The following is a 20,828-nucleotide window of genomic DNA, read 5'->3' as shown; positions in this document are numbered from 1 at the left end:
TAAAAAGGTGGCACCTCATTAACTACTACTATTCCTGGCAGTGATGGATGTTTTTCTAATGGAGCTGGATGTTGAGACTAAAGCAGTAGAAGGACGTGAACACCTTTTTACGAGGGCATGAATGTTGTGATATCTACTGTATCAGAGCACCCATCTGAGTGTTAAAGGGCCATTCACACTTTGCATGCCTGTGGTATGTGGCCCAGCACACGTTATTCACTAATTAATTACCAGTTTTTGTCCTGAAAGAAAGACTGGATTGGCCTCATACGCAGATAATTTCAACGTGCTGTTCTATTTATTTCTCTGTAGCTCACCCTGCATTTCCCTGTGAATTAACACAATATTGGCTAGTGCCATAACAATTCGGCATAAAGTGCATTCTATTAATGTTAAAACAGTTGCTTCACTTTGTGAAGCCATTAGGGACACATATTTGCCCCCCAACGGGTATTTTGACAGTGGCTTGGCAAGCATAAGGCCAATAATAATCCTGTGCAGTAACATGGCCATTATAATTCAAAAGGCAGGAATTCTAGACACAGATGTACTACGGGGAACAAACTTGTTGCATTGATGTTGAAAGTTATCTTTTCCAGGTACACTGTTCCAATATTTAGAGGCTTATTGGTAAATAATACACTGAATACATTTATAACAGTATAGGCTTGTACAATGCGTTGGTAAAGTGATACAAAAAATGGCCATTATTTTGTTCCCCTCTATACATTTGAGTTTTTTCAAGCATAAGTGAGCTTGGGATAGCTAATGTGTTCCTGTGCCTGAAGCCAGATGATATCAATGTATTGTAGCAGCAGAATTTGATTGTAATAGTTTATGATTTTTCTTAGTCCTAAAGCGTTGCTTAATTCATCAAAAAATCCTTTGTGACAGAGCCTGTTGTCTGCTGTAGCATAATACATTGGCTCTCATGTATAGCGCTATGGGTTCGTCTGTGTTCTGTCGGTATGAAGAAGACAGATGTTTCTGAGGATGCACTATTATATCCACAGCATAAGTTAAATGTGCATGGAAATTATACACACAGCTGTACGTTGAAGAAAGTACAGAAGGTAAATTGTAAAACTGCTTTTACCGCAGAAGTAAATCCTAGAGAAAGCAGTTGCAGAGAAACGCTTAAGGAAAGAACACGAATACATTTGAATGAAATCTGAATTCTGGTTGACTGCTTGGTTATTTCAGTTTCTCAAATCTTTTTTGTATTTCAAGTATACGTGGTCTCTGGACCTGGTTGGAGAGTCTCTGTATGTGCCTTCATGCCTGCACCCTTTTGACACCCATTTAGCGTTGGTACATATAATAGAGGATTTATTTATTTAGAAAATGTTTAACAAAGAAGAATACACTGAGATTTATATCATTTTCAAGTATGTTTCAGAGGGCATTGACATGTCTGACCTTAAAAATGCAGATCAATTTACACGTACAAGGCATCACCATAAAACATTCTTTTGGAAATGGTGGCATGAGTCACAAAGTAGCCCGACTTATTGTCTTCTCTGTTTCTTGTGTATGCAAAAGGAAGCTGATATAAATTAGCAAAGGCTTGTGTGTGTGTGTGTGTGTTTCTTACCACAAATTATGACTATTATATATTTGGAAGATTACAACTTCAGCTTACATTATGTGTTTGTTTCTGTTAATTCTTCTTTTGTTATAGTGAGATGTTTTGTCTTGCAGTTACTTGAAGGAAGCTTTGCCAAAGAGGTTAGCCATGAAATGGATGGACTCATCTTCCAGCCTACTGGGGTAAGTTCACTACTTAAATGGTTATATTGGTAAAAAGCTGTGTCTTGGCTGAAGGATGAAAATGAGAGGTCACATTTTAGGACACTGCTAAGGTACTTATCTCATTATATTCTTGTCAAACATAATTAAAGAGATGTGTTGTAATGATTGTCAAGCCTGTGAAATATTGTATTTTAGTATGTATAGTTATATTTATTTTGTTATTACTGCATCCCTATGCGTTGTCCCCACAAACCCTCAAAGCACACTTGCTAACTAGATTCTGGCAATAATGATATTGAAACCTAATCTATTAGAACCCCAATTAATTAGCTACAGTAGCTTTCTTCCCACAAGGTTGGAAGCATATCATACCAAGACATTTTGGACCATGCTATGCTTCTAACTTTGTGGGGACAGTTGGGAGAAGGACCTTTTCTTTTCCAGCATGACTGTGCCCCAGTGCACAAAGCAAGGTCCATAAAGCCATGGCTGGTTCTAGAAATGTAAGTGCACATGGGATATAATGTATTAAGAAATGACTTTATAGTAGGCATATGAATTTGCATGCTCTGTACTGAAAACTGGTTAATTTTACTATTCCCTTATCATAAGCCTTTCTAATTTTTCTTAAGCCTGCTTCATTCATCTGAAAGTTGTGTACACTATGCTATAATTCCAGATTTATATTAGCTTTTCCAATTTTCCATTTGTCGGCTTGCACAACCATGCAGGCCCCAGGGGTAGCTCTGTGACAGGACAGATTGCTTAATCAACAAGTAATCAGTGATTTAATAATTTTGATTAAACAACCTGTAGGACTGCAAAGGTATGCCTTTACTGATGTCTTCCCCAAAGGGCTTCACGTTGGGATGAACGGATCTAAATTACCAGCTACTTCTGGAAAGATACACAAGTGAAACTTTTTTTTCTCTTTTTTCGCTTTCAGTATCCGTTTTCCCATGTTCATGAAAGCTGTGCAGCTGTATAACCATTTTACCAATAGTGATGTTTGAACAACAACAACGTTGCAATTATGAATTTTAAAAAAATGTATCTGCTGACAATATAACATTAATTAATATCTTATACTTCTCCACAAAACATAGAATTGCTCTTGAATGCCAGCAGCTGTTTTTGTTATTTTTGGGAGGCTTTCCACTATTTTTTGCAGCATGTCACAATTTTGCATGTTTCAAAGCAAATTATTTTAATTACAGCCTTTGCTCCAATTATCGCCTGAATCTTCACTTCTGCTCTTTGTTCAATCGACTTTAATTGATTCCATTCAAGTTCTAAATTTGCCTGTTATGTGTCGGTTTTAATTGATATATCATATTTCACTGTCTCAGCATAACCCAGTACAACCATATATGAGCTAAGTATGTTGTGCCAATAGAGATCACACAGCTTGGCGACTAAAACCACCTTAGATTTTAATACGCCCTGCAAAGCCAAATAATGGTGTTAACACATTGAAGTAACCACTGTATAAAGGTATAATAAATCTTAAAACCAGTGCATAAATCTAAATATTACTAATTTTACTGGTGGGAACACTAAGTAGACCCATGAACTGGTTTGTACAGATTAAGAAGAATGTAAAACCGGAATTAACTAATATATATATATATATATATATATATATATATATATATATATAATATATTGCATACATATGGAGCAAACATCTTAACTTTCATTGGGATTAGCTGGATTACAACAAATAAACCAGGTCCTGCATTATCCATCAAGGACTAAACCAGGGCTGAGCTATCAGTACCGTTTCTGACTGGTGTTAAACTAATTCTCCCATGATGCTTGGCCCTCTTCATGAGAGTTGTAGTTCTGCAATATATACTGCCGGTGTCGACGTTAAGCTGCTGTTGCACAAGCCTTATTTTCAGCACTACCCATTTCTACTCTCGTGTAGATGCTGTAAAACAGATCTTTTTATTTTCATACACGAACATTCATTTAAATAGCATTAGTGGTCTTATTGTCGCTTGTTGTGTGTACGCACATTGTATGGAGTTAATGTATGTTTAATGTGGAATTAAAACCATACCTGTAAGGCCTTTCTCAATATTAGGTCATTTCACTGTGTCGTTAGTATTAAAGCAGAAAGGCGCCATCAGTCCCCCTGGTTATCAGATGTTTTCGGCCCCCTTAGCTTTGATCCTGTGCATGGGCATCATTGCCTTACTTGCCTGCATTTTGCATGCCCCATTTCATTTCTGCTAAATGAGCATCTGTCATATTTTATAAAACTGATTTTTGTTATTTGAGATTTATCTCTCTTATGGTTTATGCCCTATTAAGTTTATTCTTTTGTTCAAGCCCCCATTGACATCACTTAGTATGTGATTGTTTATACATTTCATTAGCAAGAGGTTTTGTTGCACCTAAGTCAATTATCCATCACGGATAATCCGTGTAATACGGACAATGCACAAAAATGGATGCAGATACCTGAGCTGTAGCTTTTTGAGCCGTTTTGGAGGATTCTCAGTGTGTCTGTGGCGATTCAGTGCTTGTTTCAAGCCTTAAGAAGCGTATGATTAGCGGGCACTGTGAAGCCGGTAGTACTGTATAGATGAGCCTGTGGTTAGTTTTGGAAAGCCGCCGGTCGCGCCAAAAAAAATAAATAAAAAAAAAATTAGGACACTCCAGCCACAAAATGCAATTTAATGCAAATGAGGGCTGTTCCAGTGATGATTAGTTTGATGGCCCCCCTCCCCCAAGCAGACCTTTAAACGTGTATAAAATTACTTATAGGAATCTTAGATTTGGTTTCATGTATTCTACCTGTATAAACAAACTGGGCATGGGGGGCAGGTAGAGCTGTCTGGTTTTTCTATAGAATATAAGCCTAAAACCTATATTCATTACAGAGCCAAAGCTTCATATCGCTCATAGCTGACTATACTATTTCTTCAAGGGGGGGGGCAGCTTTTCCTTCATTAAACTTAGATGGATTGTCCAAAGCTCATTATTTTAATTACAACCTTTGCTCCAATTATTCCCTTGCATCTTCATTCCTGGTACTTATTAGTATTATTATTATTATTAGCCAACAAGGCTTATTTATAGAGGGCAATTCTGGTGCAGGCTACTTATTTTAAAGCAATTCGGAAAGAATCCATTGATTTCATGGTAACATAGTTTTCCATTTAGTATCACCACCTACCCCTGCAACAGCTGCCCACGTTCTAAAATGTATTTTTATATTGTACTATCTAGAGCACACAAATTAGTTGGATTATTGTATTTTGCCGGTGCTCAGTAGAACTTCGCCGGTAGGCTTCCTATTTGACAAAGTAAGAGATAAGAAATACTTTTTAATTTCTTTAAGCTGTAGTTTGCATGACTCTCGGGTAATAAGCAGTCACGTTGGGGCACTGGTAGCTTTTCATTTAACCTGCATCTGCTCTTCCCGACAAATCTGCAAAGTCCAATTCTGCCGGTTTGCATGGCTCTTTGACAGCGTAATCCCCAGGTAATTTCATGGCACGCAGGAGCCATTAAGAATAGCAAGTTCTCCCAGAAATATCTGCTAACTTTTAAGATATTAAAAATAGGAAAATACTTTCCAGGCAGACCCAATGTTTCAGGAAGTTTTTTTTTTCTGCATATTAGTAATTTCTTTACATCATTGCTTGTATTCAGATATTAATGCTAACATTCCTACATAAAATGTGTGATTTGACACAATCATATGCATACCGAATGAACCCATCTTGATTATCTTTTTTCATTGTGTATATATATATATATATATATATATATATGTATACACACACACACACACACACACACACACACACACACACACACACACACACACACACACACACACACACTACAGTGAGAGTAAGGATGCTATAGTACACATTTGTTTCAATTACAAAATGAATGCACTTTGTTCCGCATGAGCAATTTCTTTACGGTAACTGTGGCAGCCAGTTTGCTTGCAAATGCATTGGTAAAAAATGTTATTACGGGGGAAATTGCTGTTATGGCTTCCCTGTTTGCTTCCCTGATGATTTAGTCACATGAAAACAACCCATTAACTTTAAACATGGTGACACCCCATAAATGTCTGTTTTTGTGTCAAATGACAAATAACTATTCCCAGCAAACATTTGAATGATCCAAATTTTTAGATGGTTTAAGTATTATTTCTGGTAAAGATTTTGACATTCTACAGTACTAGGAATGCTATTTTACAAATACCAGTAGTTACATAGATGTTCAATTAAACAGAGTAGGTAGAAACTTTAAAAGGACAAATGTGGCTGCCTCGAACACTGGAGTGTGCCTTTAATACAATATTTTCCAACAATATGTCACACTCTCACCTGTCATGAATGTCTCAATGTTTTGTAACTTTGGGTTTTTAGTTATTTTTCCACAAGAACAGAACATTAAATCTTCTCAAATACTGGAATAAGATGTATATTGTACTGCTGACTTTTATGGGTATGAATGTCTATTTTGAGAGGTGTTTTGTTGTATAGTTCCAACTCCACACAGATTTTAACAAAAGCAGTGAATTTCTTGCAGTGGAATAAGATGATTCAACAATCCTGTCTCAATAAAATCTAAACGTTATAAACAGAGCCGGCCTTAAGTGTTCTGGCGCCCTGTGCGGAATACTCCTCTGGCGCCCCCCCACTCTGCCCCTTCTCACTATCTACCCCCTCTCCCTATCCTTACTTACCTTGTTGCCGGAGTCTTGCGGTGGGATCGGGAGCCATCCGTCTTTCCGCTCTGCCGCGGTGCGCACTTCACAGTCAAGCGCCGGAATAATTCCGGTGCTCAGCATGAAATGCCGGAACCATGACGGAGGGTGAGGGGCACCGAGCGGTCGCTGAAAACTTCACAAGCGAAGCCCCTGCCCGAGACTTAAATTAAAACATCGGGGTTTTTTGTTTTTTAACTTTATTTAACATCCTCCATGTTAAATAAAGTTAAAAACTTTATTTAACATGGAGGATGTTAAATAAAGTAAAAAAAAAAAAAAATGTTTTTAAGTCCCGGGCAGGCGCCCCTGTTGCCATGGCGCCCTGTGAGGTCGCACACCCCTAAGGCCGGCCCTGGTTATAAATATAAATGGATTACCATTAAATACATCTTGTGTATTAGTTTTTTCTAAGGGTTAAAATACTGTCATTTTGTTACTGCACACCATGACACTACCATACATGTAAGGGTTTACATCAGGTGTATATTTCCATGCAAAATCATGTTTACCGCTTATCTGCTAGTAATGAAATCGTGTCACAGACTTGTGATTGCAGCCCATGCAAATGCATCAACCTGTGATACAGAGGGAAATTAAATGAATACAGGAAATCTTTTTTTTGTGAATGTTAAGTGTCCACAGATGTAAAACATACTTCCCAAGTGTTTCTCTTTGGGACCCAAAATCCTCCGTTCCTCTCTCCTCCCTGATAAGCCTTTTTTTCTTCTTCAACGAACTCAGGATGCGTATATAGAAGAAAAAGGGTCTGCAAACATGTAATTCTGAAATACATTATTCCTCTAAATTCAATAAAACATTAATAGATATCGGAAGTTCACAAAGTTTCATAAAAGGTATCAGGAAAGCCCCTGCCCCTGTACCTATTTGGCCATTTGTAAAGTTTGGTACAGCATTTTATTGTGATATCAATGGTGGTACTTAGAGCTCAGTCAACACACTAAAAAAATATCAAACATATTTTATTTTCCAGTTAGAGCAACACCGCTTCCACAATTATATCTCGGAATCCACAATAACAATGTCATTTTGTCTGTATTCAAAAAAACAAAAGTACTAGCCTATATGTCGCAACCTGCTTTTTTTTGTCAAATATATGTGGATATATTCTAACATAACTCTGTGTATTAGACTGTGTATTAGCACAGCAGAGCTGATATTAATAACAAAGGGAAAAAAGGAGGTTAACAACAGCGGGTTGAATGAAATGTCAGAAACAAAACTACTACAGGGATTTTAGCGTTAAAAACACATACTAAAGTAATTACTCTTAGGGAATCACAATGTGTATTTTCTTTACTTGTCAACACAAATGTTTTTTTTTTCTAGAAAACATTAAAAATAGAATAATACCTTCCTGTTTGTACCATGTTCTACCAAAACAGACAGCTGCACAAGAAAGTCAGCCCACATGTTTTATTCAGCTAGCGATATCCCTGGGAAATCCATCATGCATAGTCAAACTGCCTCCTACCCAAAGACACAATTTTGTTGGCTTTGTCATGATCCCGTGGTTAGTAAGGACATGTTGGTTCATTACTTTGCTGGGCATCTGGCTCTGTAGATATTCATATTGCGTGGCCACCTCTATGGATACGGAGGTAATGCAAGATAAAGTGTTGTTCGTCTGTAGTTGTATTTTGGTAAGTAGGACCCCCCAGTCAGGTATAGGCAGGTTTCCAGGACTATGCATTTTTTTGCAATCTTAGTAATCAGATCATGAATGCTTATCAGACCCTTAAGCCTAATTTGTTCTTTCAAAAGTAAAAAAATATATATATTATTCAGTAGATTCTCATAAAATAACAAAGCTAATGGATTTGAACACAGTCAATAGGCAAACTGCTTTACAAAAATAAATAAAACCATTGAATAACAAGTGACAATCGCAGATAAGTGGAGCAATTTGTATTACAGGTTTTATTAAAATTTTCTGGACAGTGGCCATGATAGCATGTGACACAGTGAGTGCAGCATATAAGGGAAATTTAGAGTTTGTTAAAGTTCACTCTTATTTTCGGATGAACATATTACACTAACCGGCTTGGCAAATAATAAGCTGCATTGAAGTTGAAGTTCCACTTTATTTGCACTTTGTAATATAAAGGCAAAAAAAGGCATCGGCACATCTGTCATTTCAGTTTATTTCCCTCTGAAATTGACTGTCAAAAATTAGCAAACATTATGCATGAGAATCATCTTATATGATTGAAGAGTTATGTGGTGGAAATGTTTCTGCTTTCAACGGTGCTGGCAATTATGTTTCCTAGCGTATGTGGTACAGCATATTTAATGGGACAGTATAATGCCTGCTTAAAGTACTCTGATATATATATATATATATATTTAAATAATTTCAAACTTGGTAATTGGATGTGATGAGTGAGGACGTAGTACGCGGCACGCGTCACGCTATGCGTGCAACGTAACCACGCCCGCGGCTAGTGCCGGCTAATGGAGACGCATCGAGTACTGAACGCTACTATCTACCGTGAACGGGAGAACTCGACGGACTCGATCGACCCGATGGTTAGAAACAATTCACAAGAGTGCCTCTGCGTTTCTGCGGATCGTGACGGATCGTTACGGATCTGAGTGCTGTCTTCGCGGTGCTTTTTCTCCCTCCTACTACTTCCCCTAAAAGTGTGGACTCTGGCTTCTCATGCTGGGCAGGACACCTTGACTTCCAAGAATCTCTAAAGCCGTCTTCACGCCATTGAAAACTCAGAAGTATGGACCCTCTGTACACGTGGCCCACTTATCAAGATAAGTGATCTCACTGATTTTTTCTTTCTATTTATTGATCTATTCGGAACTTTATTATTTGATTGATTTTGGTCTTGGTACAATATAGCCGTCTACAAAGCTAATACGTGATTATATGGATAAATATTACTTATTGAAGATATTATTGAAGATATATTGAAGACTAAGGGCTGTATAAATATACAAATTAATAAAGCTGAGAAGGAAAATTAATATTTTTGAAAAGAGGGGACGGATTGTAGACTGGAGGGAGGACAGAGAAGGAGTGGAAAGCCGAACACACACAATACAAAGGAGAAATAAAGAAGAATATAACCGATAATATATCTAAAGAGTACTGGATAAGGTGAAACAAACAATTAAGGAAACGAAACGAAAAGGCGGGTAAAGATATAATTGATATAATGCCGCCCAAAAAAGAAAAAGATCGAGAAAAGGAAAGAGAAAAGGATAGGAGGATAAGTTTGGACAAATCTAAAGTCTTGACGACATTCTATTCTCCTAAATCCTTAACATCCACTGCTATTCATACATCCAAACGCCCTCCAAAGGACTCCTTGGATGCTTCAGCTGACCTCTCCCTGGACATTTGTCCAGACACTATACAATCTGACATAACTTATTCCACCAAAATTGAAAACATAAATGATTTATACTTAAAACTTACGGCAGAAATGAAATCCAACACAGTTTCTCTGAAACAGGATATTGCTTCCATTCTGGCCACACTCACTTCTCAGGCAAATTCTATTCAGTCACTACAGCTTGAATTGGGTACTGCTAGAAAAGAGACTAAAGTTTTGAAGGATAAAATTCAATCTATGGAAATGAAGCTTACGTACTTGGAGGACAGATCAAGGCGTAAAAATCTTAGGATTAGAGGGATCTCTGAAAATATTACTAACCTAGAAGAATATCTAAATGGTTTGGTATCCATTTTTACAAAACAAGATTGTTTGGTCATTCAACCATTTGAAAATTTCCACAGGATTCCGAAGCCGAAAGATTTGAACACTGAGACCCCCAGAGATGTAATGGTCCGCTTTAATAATATACACTTTAAGATCCTCTTTATAAAAGAATTTAATAAAGGCAAAACACAAATGGATCAATACAGGGAATTGAGACTGCTCCCAGACTTCTCCATAGCGACACGTAACTTCAGGCAACAATTTTCTATAGGTGTCAAGAAACTCCGTGACCTGAATATAAGATATAAATGGGGTTCCCCCTCTAAACTGATCGTGTTTAAAGAGGGTGGACCGCATATAATTAATAATCCTCTTGAACTTGACGACCTTTTAACCACTTTAATTTCAACTGAACGGCATTAATGCTCTGAGTAGCAAACTTATTTACACAATTTATATGCATCATGTGGTTTTTTTGTTTTTTTTTAAATATCTATTTATTTATTTATCTATTTATTAATTTATTTATTTATCTATCTATTTTTTATCATTTTTTTTTTTCTTTTTTTTTTTTTCTTTTTTTTTCTTTTTTTCCCTATAACGTGCAATTACTGCACCTATATGTATTGAACACCAATTGATTTGCACTAAGACACTTTATTCGTAGAAATGGTATTTTAGTTTTGTTTAATTAACACATACTTAATTAATATTACTATGAATTAAAATTTTACTTGCTCAGACATTCTATATTAACATATTAAGCGATTTTGCACATCAATTCATGTCGAACAGATATTATGTATTTATTTATTTATAACTTATTTACACATAATCAGTTAACTAGATATACTGAGCAAGTACTGTACTCACACACATTGAATATTAACGGTTTTTGCACTAATGTCACTTTTCTTGTGGAAACTGTACTTTCCAGCTAGTTGAAAAGCACATTTTTATGAAATAGACCTCTTTTTATATAGGTATTTAGTATCCTCACATTATGTGATTTGCACACTAACTTAAGAAGAATGGGAATATTTATTTATCTATATATTTATTATCTTTTTCTCTGGAACTTGTTACTTCTATATTATGTGATTTTGCACATTATTTATGTACAACGGAAATATTTATTTATTTACATCTCTATTTATTATGGATTAGTTATATTGTGCAAATATTGCATTTATATATACTGAACAATATCTGAATGTGCAATCACTGCATCTATATGTACTGAACACCAATTGATTTCCACTAAGACACTTTATTCGCGGAAATGGTATTTTAGCTTCGCTTAAATAGCATATATTTAATTATTATTACTATGAATTAGAATTTTATCTGCTCAGATACTTCATATTAATATATTAAGTGATTTTGCTCACTAATTCATGTCGAATGTGAATTATGTATTTATTTATTTATAATTTATTTATACAAATTCAGTCAACTAGATATATTGAGCAAGTACTGCACTCATACATATTGAATATTAATGGTTTTTGCACTAATGTCACTTTACTTGTGGAAATTGTATTTTTCTGCTAGTTGATAAGCACATACTTATGAAATAGACCTCTTTTTATATAGGTGTTTAGTACCATCATATTATGTGACTTGCATACTAATTTAGGAAGAATGGAAATATCTATTTATTTATATATTTATTATCTTTTTCCGTGGAACTTGCTACTATTATATTACGTGATTTTGCACACTAATTTACGTACAATGGAAATATTTATTTATTTAAACTTTCTACCTATTATGGATTAGATATATTGTGCAAATATTGCACTTATATACACTGAACAACATTTGATTTGCACTTTAGTTACTTTATTTATGAAAAAGGCACTTATTTTTTTTTTTTTTTTTTTTTTTTTTATCAGCATTTTTATTTTGCACACTGATTTAAGATGAATGGGAACTAAATAACTATTTATCTATTTATTTCCTATCTTATTTATTATTATTATTATTATTTTTTTTTTTTTGTAATATAATATTTGACTAATTAGTGCTACAGGACTTAATTAGATGATTGTACATGTTTGGATATTAATTGTTCTGCACTAAAGTCACTTTATCTACAGGCACTTTATTATAGGCTGGATTAGTATATATTTATTACCACGAAACAGATTTCACACATGAAATGGAACGGAATTATTCATTTCATTATTTCTATATACATATATATAATTTTTTTTTTTTCTCTCTTTTTTTCTTTTTTTTTTTTTTTTTTTTTTTATATATTTAATATCTATTTAAAGTATACTTAATTTGTTTACTTTATTCTATATAACCTCATGTTTGCGATGTCTCCACTCGTCGGCACTTACGCATGAATATAGCCCGATACAATAAATGGGGCAACAAATGCATGAATTATTTTCATGTGTAACTTGTATGGATGTAAATGTATTGTTTTTGATTTTTTGTGTATGTTTATGTTTATGTTTTGGCGGTAGACCAGATCTAGGGGGGGAGAAGGAGGGAGTAATAGTATTTAATATACATGACACTTAAATTAGCATCTATTAATTGCCAAGGATTAAATTCTCCATATAAGAGAGGCTTTTTATATGATATGTTAACTCGAGAGCAAGTGGATATATGTTTAGTCCAAGAAACTCATTGGAAGACGGATGACTTTCGTTGTTGGAAATATAAGAGATTTCCTATTATTGCCCAAGCTAGTTTAACCGGGACAAAAAAAAGAGGTGTTGCAATTTTGATAAATCAAAACATTAAATTTGAACAGCTATATCTGGAAAATGATCATGAGGCAAGATACATTATTCTTCTTTGTAAATTGAACGATGTATTACATACACTCGTTAACATATATGCTCCTAATGTATACACAGTAAAATTTCTGGAAAAGATCTTAGACAGAGTTCAAAATATTACAAAAGGTTTTTTATTGATAGGCGGAGACATGAATTGTATTTCAGATGTTAAACTAGATAAAAGCTTTTTTTATGGCTCACATCCAAATTCAACTTTGAAATCTTTGGCTAGAGCTTTTTGTCTTTGTCTTGCTCGAAACAAATTATATGACATTTGGAGGGCACAGAATCCATCTGTGAAGGAGTTTACTTATTATTCTGCTGTACACCATTCTTATTCAAGAATTGACATGTTTCTGACTGATATTAAGTCTATTGAACGTTGTGATTCCTCTAGCATTGGAAACCTATCTTGGTCAGATCACGCACCCATTTTTATAAAAATTAAAAATAATGAAGACTTTAACACAAGATCTAATTGGAGATTAAACGAAACTCTTTTGTCCTCCCGAGATTTTAGTGAACAACTTCGAAGGCTAGCTACAGAATTTATGGAGATGAATGACAATGGTACGGTCTCAGATGCGACCTTATGGTGCGCTTTTAAAAGCACTATGAGAGGCCACCTTATAAAACAAGGTGCATATATTAAGAAATTGAAAGGGGCTACTCTTACTGACCTCTATATTAAATTAGCACAGTTAGAGGCTGTTAATAAATTAAACCCTTCAGTTCAGATTTACGATGAAATTAAGGAGATCCAATTTAAGATTAACGAAAGATTAACGGAGAAGATTAACAGAAATTTAACATCTTTGAAACAAGAGTGGTATTATAGCAGCAATAAAGCTAGCAAACACCTAACGAATAAAATTAAAAATAAAAACGTCAAAAATAAAATAAATAAGATAGTATCAAATGGGAAAACATTTTTAACTCCAAAACTAATTAGTGAAGCCTTCAAAGAGTATTACAACACACTATATAATCTACCAGTATTAATGAAAGATAAAATGCAAATGAATTGCTTTCTTAACACTCTTGACTTACCAAAAATCTCTGAGATAAATCTACAAAAATTAAATTTACCGATTAATTTATCTGAGATAAGTAAAATTATAAAAAATCTACCCTCGCATAAAGCTCCAGGCCCAGATGGATTCTCGTCTCGTTTTTTTCAAAGTTTGGAATCTATTGTTTCTCCTTTATTACTAAGACTATTTAATGGAATATCTTTAGGGAATAATTTTCCATCTGAGATGTTACAGACTATAATCACTCCTATTCCGAAAAGCGGGAAAGATCCAACTAAAGTGACGAACTATCGTCCGATATCACTGATAAATTTAGATATTAAAATATTCTCTAAAATTTTGGCTGATAGACTTAGTTCCGTTATGGGTGAATTAATTCACCCAGACCAAACAGGATTCCTCCTGGGCAGAAGCGGTGAAGACAACACGCGTAGAATACTAAACTTAATTCATGAGATACATTTAAATAAAACGCCAGCCATCTTTTTAGCGCTCGACGCCGAAAAGGCGTTTGATCGCGTGAGTTGGCCTTTCTTAGAACAAACACTAATTACCTTTGGTTTGACTGGTCAATTTCTAACTTTCACCATGGCACTTTATAAGAATTTACATGCAAAAATCTCAGGACCCAATTTAAACTCTACGAGTTTTCCTATTAACAACGGAACAAGACAAGGGTGCCCTCTAGCACCCTTACTATATGTTCTCTCAATAGAGCCCCTTGCGACACTAATACGTCGATCGAATAAAATCATAGGAATAAATACTGGTCCGTACGAGCATAAAATTTCCTTATATGCTGATGATATTTTACTTACCTTAGTCTCACCTGAAAACTCACTTCTGGATGTTCTGAATTGTATTAATAAATATACATTGTACTCTAACTACAAATTAAATCTAGATAAATCACAAATTATTGAGTTCAATATGGAACAATCTCGCTTTCAGCATCTTAAGAATAAATCTGCAATATTTTGGAACCAAAAATATATTGACTATTTGGGTATTAAAATATATCAGAATCTTTCTGCTATCAAAACTAATAATTACTCGATCCTTCTAGATTCCTTTAAAAATCAATTTTCTCAATGGAGGAACCTAGAAATCTCTTGGATGGGCAGACTTAATATTCTAAAGTCATATATTTTACCAAAACTGATTTATCTATTTAGAACCATCCCTTTATCAGTCTCACTGAAAATTCTAAAACAATTTGAAACAATGTTCTCATCATATGTATGGATGGGTAAAAAATCTAGAATTTCACGTTCCATTCTTAACAGAAACCTTTCAAGTTCTGGACTTAATTTCCCCAATTTGCGTATCCTACACCAAATTTGTTTATTTAACCATTTTATAGCCTGGGATATAAAACGGAATTCGGAACTACCTTGGTACAACTATGAGAGGTGGAATTGTCAAAATCTAGACCCATTCCTTTTATATTGGTTTAATAAAAAAGATATACATAGACTAAACTCTCTTAGTCCAATTGTTTCCAACATATTAAGTAACATGATTATTTTTAAGGAAAAATTTGGTAATACGGAACTCTGTTCGCTATCATCTCCGTTGATAGCGGTACAACATATGATAAAGGACATAGATTTAAAATCCTGGTCTCTCCAGGGTATTGATACAATTTCAGACATAAGCACTTTTTCCCATTTGGTTTCATTTAACGAAATTCAATTTAAGTATAACATACCAAGTAAAGAATTATTTTCCTATTTAAGAATTAGAAATTTTATTAAAAATAATCCATTAACTTCTCCGACTAGTTTAGATAGGTTCATAAATGCTCACCACAAAAAAAACTTAATTACGAGATTAAGAAATCTGTTGGTTCAAGAGCAAGTGTTAGATAAACCAAACACTATTCTGAAATGGGAAAGAGATCTGGGCGTCTCCTATTCTCTTGATATATGGTGCGACTCTTGGAATAAAGTAAGAAAAGCAATACATTGTATAAATCTCCAAGAACAGTACTATAAACTCCTTCACAGATGGTACTATGTGCCAACCTTACTACATAAAATGCATAATACTACTTCCAACATATGCTGGAGATGCAAACTAGAACTGGGCTCAACGTTACACATTTGGTGGGAGTGTGATAAGCTATTAAATCTTAGATCTGAAATTGTCTTACTTTTTAAGAGTTTATTTGATATAGACATGGTTTTGAATCCGCAAACTTTTCTTTTCCATATTGATCTTCCTTGGAAAAACAAATTGAAACTGTACTTGGCTATTAATGTCTTGGCAGCAGCCAAAATCTGTATAGCTCGACTATGGAAATTAGATCAGTCACCACTTTGGCCCCAAGTTATAGCCCAAATAAATTACCAGTATACAATGGAGAAGTATTTCTATCGAAAACATAATAATATTAAATATTATGAAGCTATTTGGTCTCCATGGAAAAGATGGCTTTCTGGAAACGGTTATACATATCACATTATTATATAACCTTGGCAATGCTAGTTAATTTACTATGCTAATATACATATACTATTAATACCTCCCTCTCTTCTCTCCCCCCTAGCCGATATGGTAAACAACTTGGTCTCGATACTGTCTTGTATTTGAATGTTTTAATTTTACCTTTTTTGTACTGTTTTGTACATTATCAGGATGAATGTTTGTATGTTAATGTCTTTTTATTCTCTGTTATAAAATAAAAAAAAAAAAAAAAAAAAAAAAAAAAAAAATAATTTCAAACTTAAAAAAGGTATTTACTTTATGGACAATCTGCAGCTCCATTCCTCCTCCATATTCTTGATGTTCTGGTCACTGACTGGCTGCTTCAAGCAGCCAATCAGTGGCTTGAAGCATTCCTTTTGGAATCAAAGGGCAAATGCAAATGAGGGAATTCTGCAGAATCCCCCAGTGCATTAACAAGGGGGTACCATGGTAATTTAAATCCATCTCTCAACTATCATATGCATTAAAATGACTTTAACACAGGCACCATTGTTGGGGACTGCAAATCAGCTGAATAATAATGCACCAGCAGGCAGATAAATATCGTACTGTTTGATAATATGATTAGTTTTAAATATGGTTTCTGCTTAGAAAATTGCTGAATATGAAAACCAATTCTGTTTGCTTATAACTCATTTAATTGATATGCTGGTTTGTGCCGGTCTAAAAAGTAAATATGTAAATGTTTTTTTTTTCTTCTTCTTCTGCATTTACCATGTACAATTCAGGGTGCTGAAAAGGTATTTAACAGTCATATTTATAGTTTCAATGAAATCAGGGACATTACAACTGGAAGGTCTGTTTTAGTTAAAGTTGCTTTTAGCAATATAGCAGGAAGAAAAATTCACAACTTCAGAAACCAAGTCAAAACCCCCAAGTGCTTCTCACTTGTCATAGAAGAGATTTTTGTTCGCCTCTGGGAAACTAATATGCAAGAATTACTTCAGTCCTTTCCTATAATCTAATGAATAATCAGTAAATGCTAGTCAACACTTAATTACACAGTATATTAAATATTTCTTGCATAAACATGCAATGATTCCCATGATTATGTATGAACATTATTAAATAGCAGTAGCTTTATCCCCTTTGCAAATGCATGTCATGTTTCTGCAGAATCCCCCCATATGCATTTGTCATGCTGGTTGCCACTCAGGAGGTGTGTTCAGTCCAGCACATCTCCTGACATGTGGCATCCTTAACGTTCGCTCCCGTGTTGGGTTGCTGAGTATCGCATATTAATTTTAAAGTTGTCTTGTGTCCTCTAAAGGATAATGGTTCCTTTCTATAGGGGCCCGTTCAAGTGCAGAGCCAACACTCCTTAATAGGGATAGTTGTTTCTGAAGATCTTGTTTCATTATGTTTAAAAACATCACAAATAAACCCAGCAGGTCTTTTGGCTCTTAAGGCCGCTCTACTTTTGGTTTACACCACCCAGGGCTAGAATCCGCATGCTTTTATTTGAATGCTGTGAGTTTATGTTCCTCAGCAGTCACGCAGAATAAGCTATTGATGACCTGTGAAATGAAAATGAGCTCTGTGTAAATATGCTGTCAAAGAGACTATTGGAAAGTGGCATGCTTATCTGTAGTAATTGAGATGTTACCATGGTGAGAGCTTTTGTTTCCATGACATTTCTCTGTTGATTTGAGGGTCTTCATGTATAAACGATAATCAGTTACATCACTTTTTATTTTGAGAGGGGAGATATAATTTGTTTAATTGTCAACATGAAACACAAAGTTCAGAAATCCCTTAAAGAACCTAAGTTTGTTTCTAAAATGGCTTTGGGGTTGTTTGAGTCGTACTTGTCTTGAGTGTGAAGAATTGCATCTTTGGAGGTTTCCCGTAGGCATCCGTAGTGACTTGCCTGGTTTGTGTTTCTGAGGCTGAGGGCTACTCCACTTGAGCTGTGACATTTCAGATTCTTTATGATAATGTATTCTCCTCATTTCTAAGCATGGTGGATGCTGTAAAACCCACAGTGTTGTGGTTTTCTTGTAGGCTCTGCCGCACTATACAATGTCATTTAAATGTCACATAAAATAAAGATTGCATTAGATACTGTAGTGTAACTGTAGCTGGCTTGTTCCTTCTTAAAGGAGGTATTTCAGCTACAAATATTTGTATGACAATGTGGTAAACTTAAGTAATCAATAGGCATGGGAAATTTGTAGATATGCGGTATGTTTCCAAATATTTTAAGGTACATCATTGTGAAACTGCGTTTGGTTTCTTCAGCATTTTAGCCATTTATTTAGACTGGGTAGAGTACAATTTTTAGGCTATGAAGAAGCATGATGTTATGGTTTGTCAGTTATAGTTTAGTCGGAAAAGTGTCAATTGTGTAAGAGAAAAAAAATGAAGTTGCAAAAAATATACAAAGTATACAGTAAAAGAAAATGACTTAAATGAAGACATTTTGTGTCTTGTGTACACCATAGAGTTTAACATCTATCGATGCTCTAAGACATTACAACATGTCTACGAAGAAAAAGTAATTAGATGCTTCGACACATTTATAAAGGCTAAACCTAAAGTAATTTTAGTCAGTGTAATAGTTTCCAAGGTGATTGGAACACATTTAGCACACCTCCTTAAATATGGCCTTATGTAGAAATCTCTGTGTGCATCTTAGTTGTCGACTTGCTGGAGACCATAACTTATTTTCTAGCCATTCACTTTACTTTGATTACAATTTCCCCTCCTTCTTTCTTTCAGAAGCCAGGTGTACTCCAGTTGAATTTAATTATGCATGTATATGGTAAATATAGCTTGTGCAATTATCTTAATTTGTATATTTCACCGCTGCATGCCAAAATGTGATTTACTTTATAATTACTCATTGAAGTGTGATTTCCAAGCATATTTTAATCCCCGTTTGGTCTGATGAAATATTTTGGTTGTCTGATTTCTGCTAAGGTTTATGAATATTTAGCTTTACATGTCCCAGTCATTTTGTAATATCGCCTTGAGAGCTAATTCCGGTCATCTTCTACCATGTAAATAAGAGAGGTCTGTTCCAGCTCTGCTTCCTCTTTCTGGTTTAATTAAAAAAATGCATCTTCAATCATGATTTCCCAGTATCGGCATGGATGGAAACAGACATCCAAAGGTTACGAGATCTGTTTATTTCAGGGACAGGCATTGGAGTCCTTTTCAGAGTTAAATGGACACTCCAGTCATGATAAGCACTTAAATGCATATCTAAATAATGGACTTTATATTTCCGTGGTGCCTTCCCTTGCAAACACATCGGGAGATTATGCAAAATGCCCAATATGCATTTGCCCCTTTCCCTATCCTCACGTATTTGCTGTGCAGGATATATCAATTGGCTGATCTACTCTGGCTCCAGGGACAGACTGGTGACGGTTGGGTGGCCCTGGCAATTTGTCTAGCCAAGACTGCCATCTAAAATCTGTGTGTCTCTCATCAGACCGCCGCATGTCCATCCCATTGCTTCACCCATCACTCCACCCATCACTCAGCCTTAAGATCCTCCCATTAGCACAAAGGCGAGTGTAGGATTAGTGGGGCCTGGGTGCAGTATTTCTTCAGGTCCCCCTATAACACACAAACTTACTCTAACACCGCATACTTACATACATATACATTCTTTCTCCTTCTCTTCATCCTCTCCTAGGCACCACTATCCGTAAACTCACACCTGACACTTCAACACCATAGGCTGACACACAAACTTAAACAAAACATCATCCACTGACACCTACCTACACCCATGCTACCATCATATGCTCACAACCACACCTTAAAGTAACACACCCATATGCGCACACCATACAGCAAAACATACACACAGTAACACTATATGTGGATATACACATTCATGCTAATGCTATACAGTAACACACACCACTGGTTTCATTGTATCTTTTCTTTGAAAATCTCAAATAAACATGAAACATTGTAAAACGCTCACATCCTGTGGCGCAAACGCACATTGTTTTATCTGCAAATGTTTGTGCTCTAATCGAATAGGGTTCGAGAAAACTGGCTTTTATGTATTTTGTAATTGAGGTTTCTAGTATCTCCCAGAGCTCACACTCTCTCTTTATTAAAAAAAAATAATGAAATACATTAGGCTGCTGACATGAACCTGTTGTGTTAAATCACGGCAATGTCTGATGAATCCCACCGCGCCGTTCTGTGACAGCCTGCCATGGTGGTGGTTTCCTCTCTTTTTGTTCTTTTAAAACTTTGTGGTTATTAACGTGTAGCATGCACAGATAATTACAGAACACAGAAGTTACACTCATTGGGCCGAGGAAGCAAGCCTTTTTTTCTTCTT

General features: G+C 35.2%; 1 protein-coding gene across 1 annotated transcript in view; it reads left to right on the top strand.

Annotated features, from left to right (window-relative positions):
• The window catches only part of RNGTT (RNA guanylyltransferase and 5'-phosphatase), a 161,923-nt gene that overhangs the window by 89,685 nt on the left and 51,410 nt on the right, over positions 1 to 20,828 (top strand). The window contains exon 12 of the mRNA XM_053460652.1: positions 1,702 to 1,770. Coding sequence (XP_053316627.1) covers positions 1,702 to 1,770 — 69 coding nt within the window. The remainder of the gene's footprint in view (positions 1 to 1,701; positions 1,771 to 20,828) is intronic.

This window comes from Spea bombifrons, chromosome 3 (assembly GCF_027358695.1).
Source record: "Spea bombifrons isolate aSpeBom1 chromosome 3, aSpeBom1.2.pri, whole genome shotgun sequence".
In the NCBI taxonomy this organism is placed as follows: Eukaryota; Metazoa; Chordata; class Amphibia; order Anura; family Pelobatidae; genus Spea; species Spea bombifrons.
The sequence above is the reverse complement of the archived record's forward strand: the minus strand, read 5'-3'. Positions and strand labels throughout refer to the sequence as shown.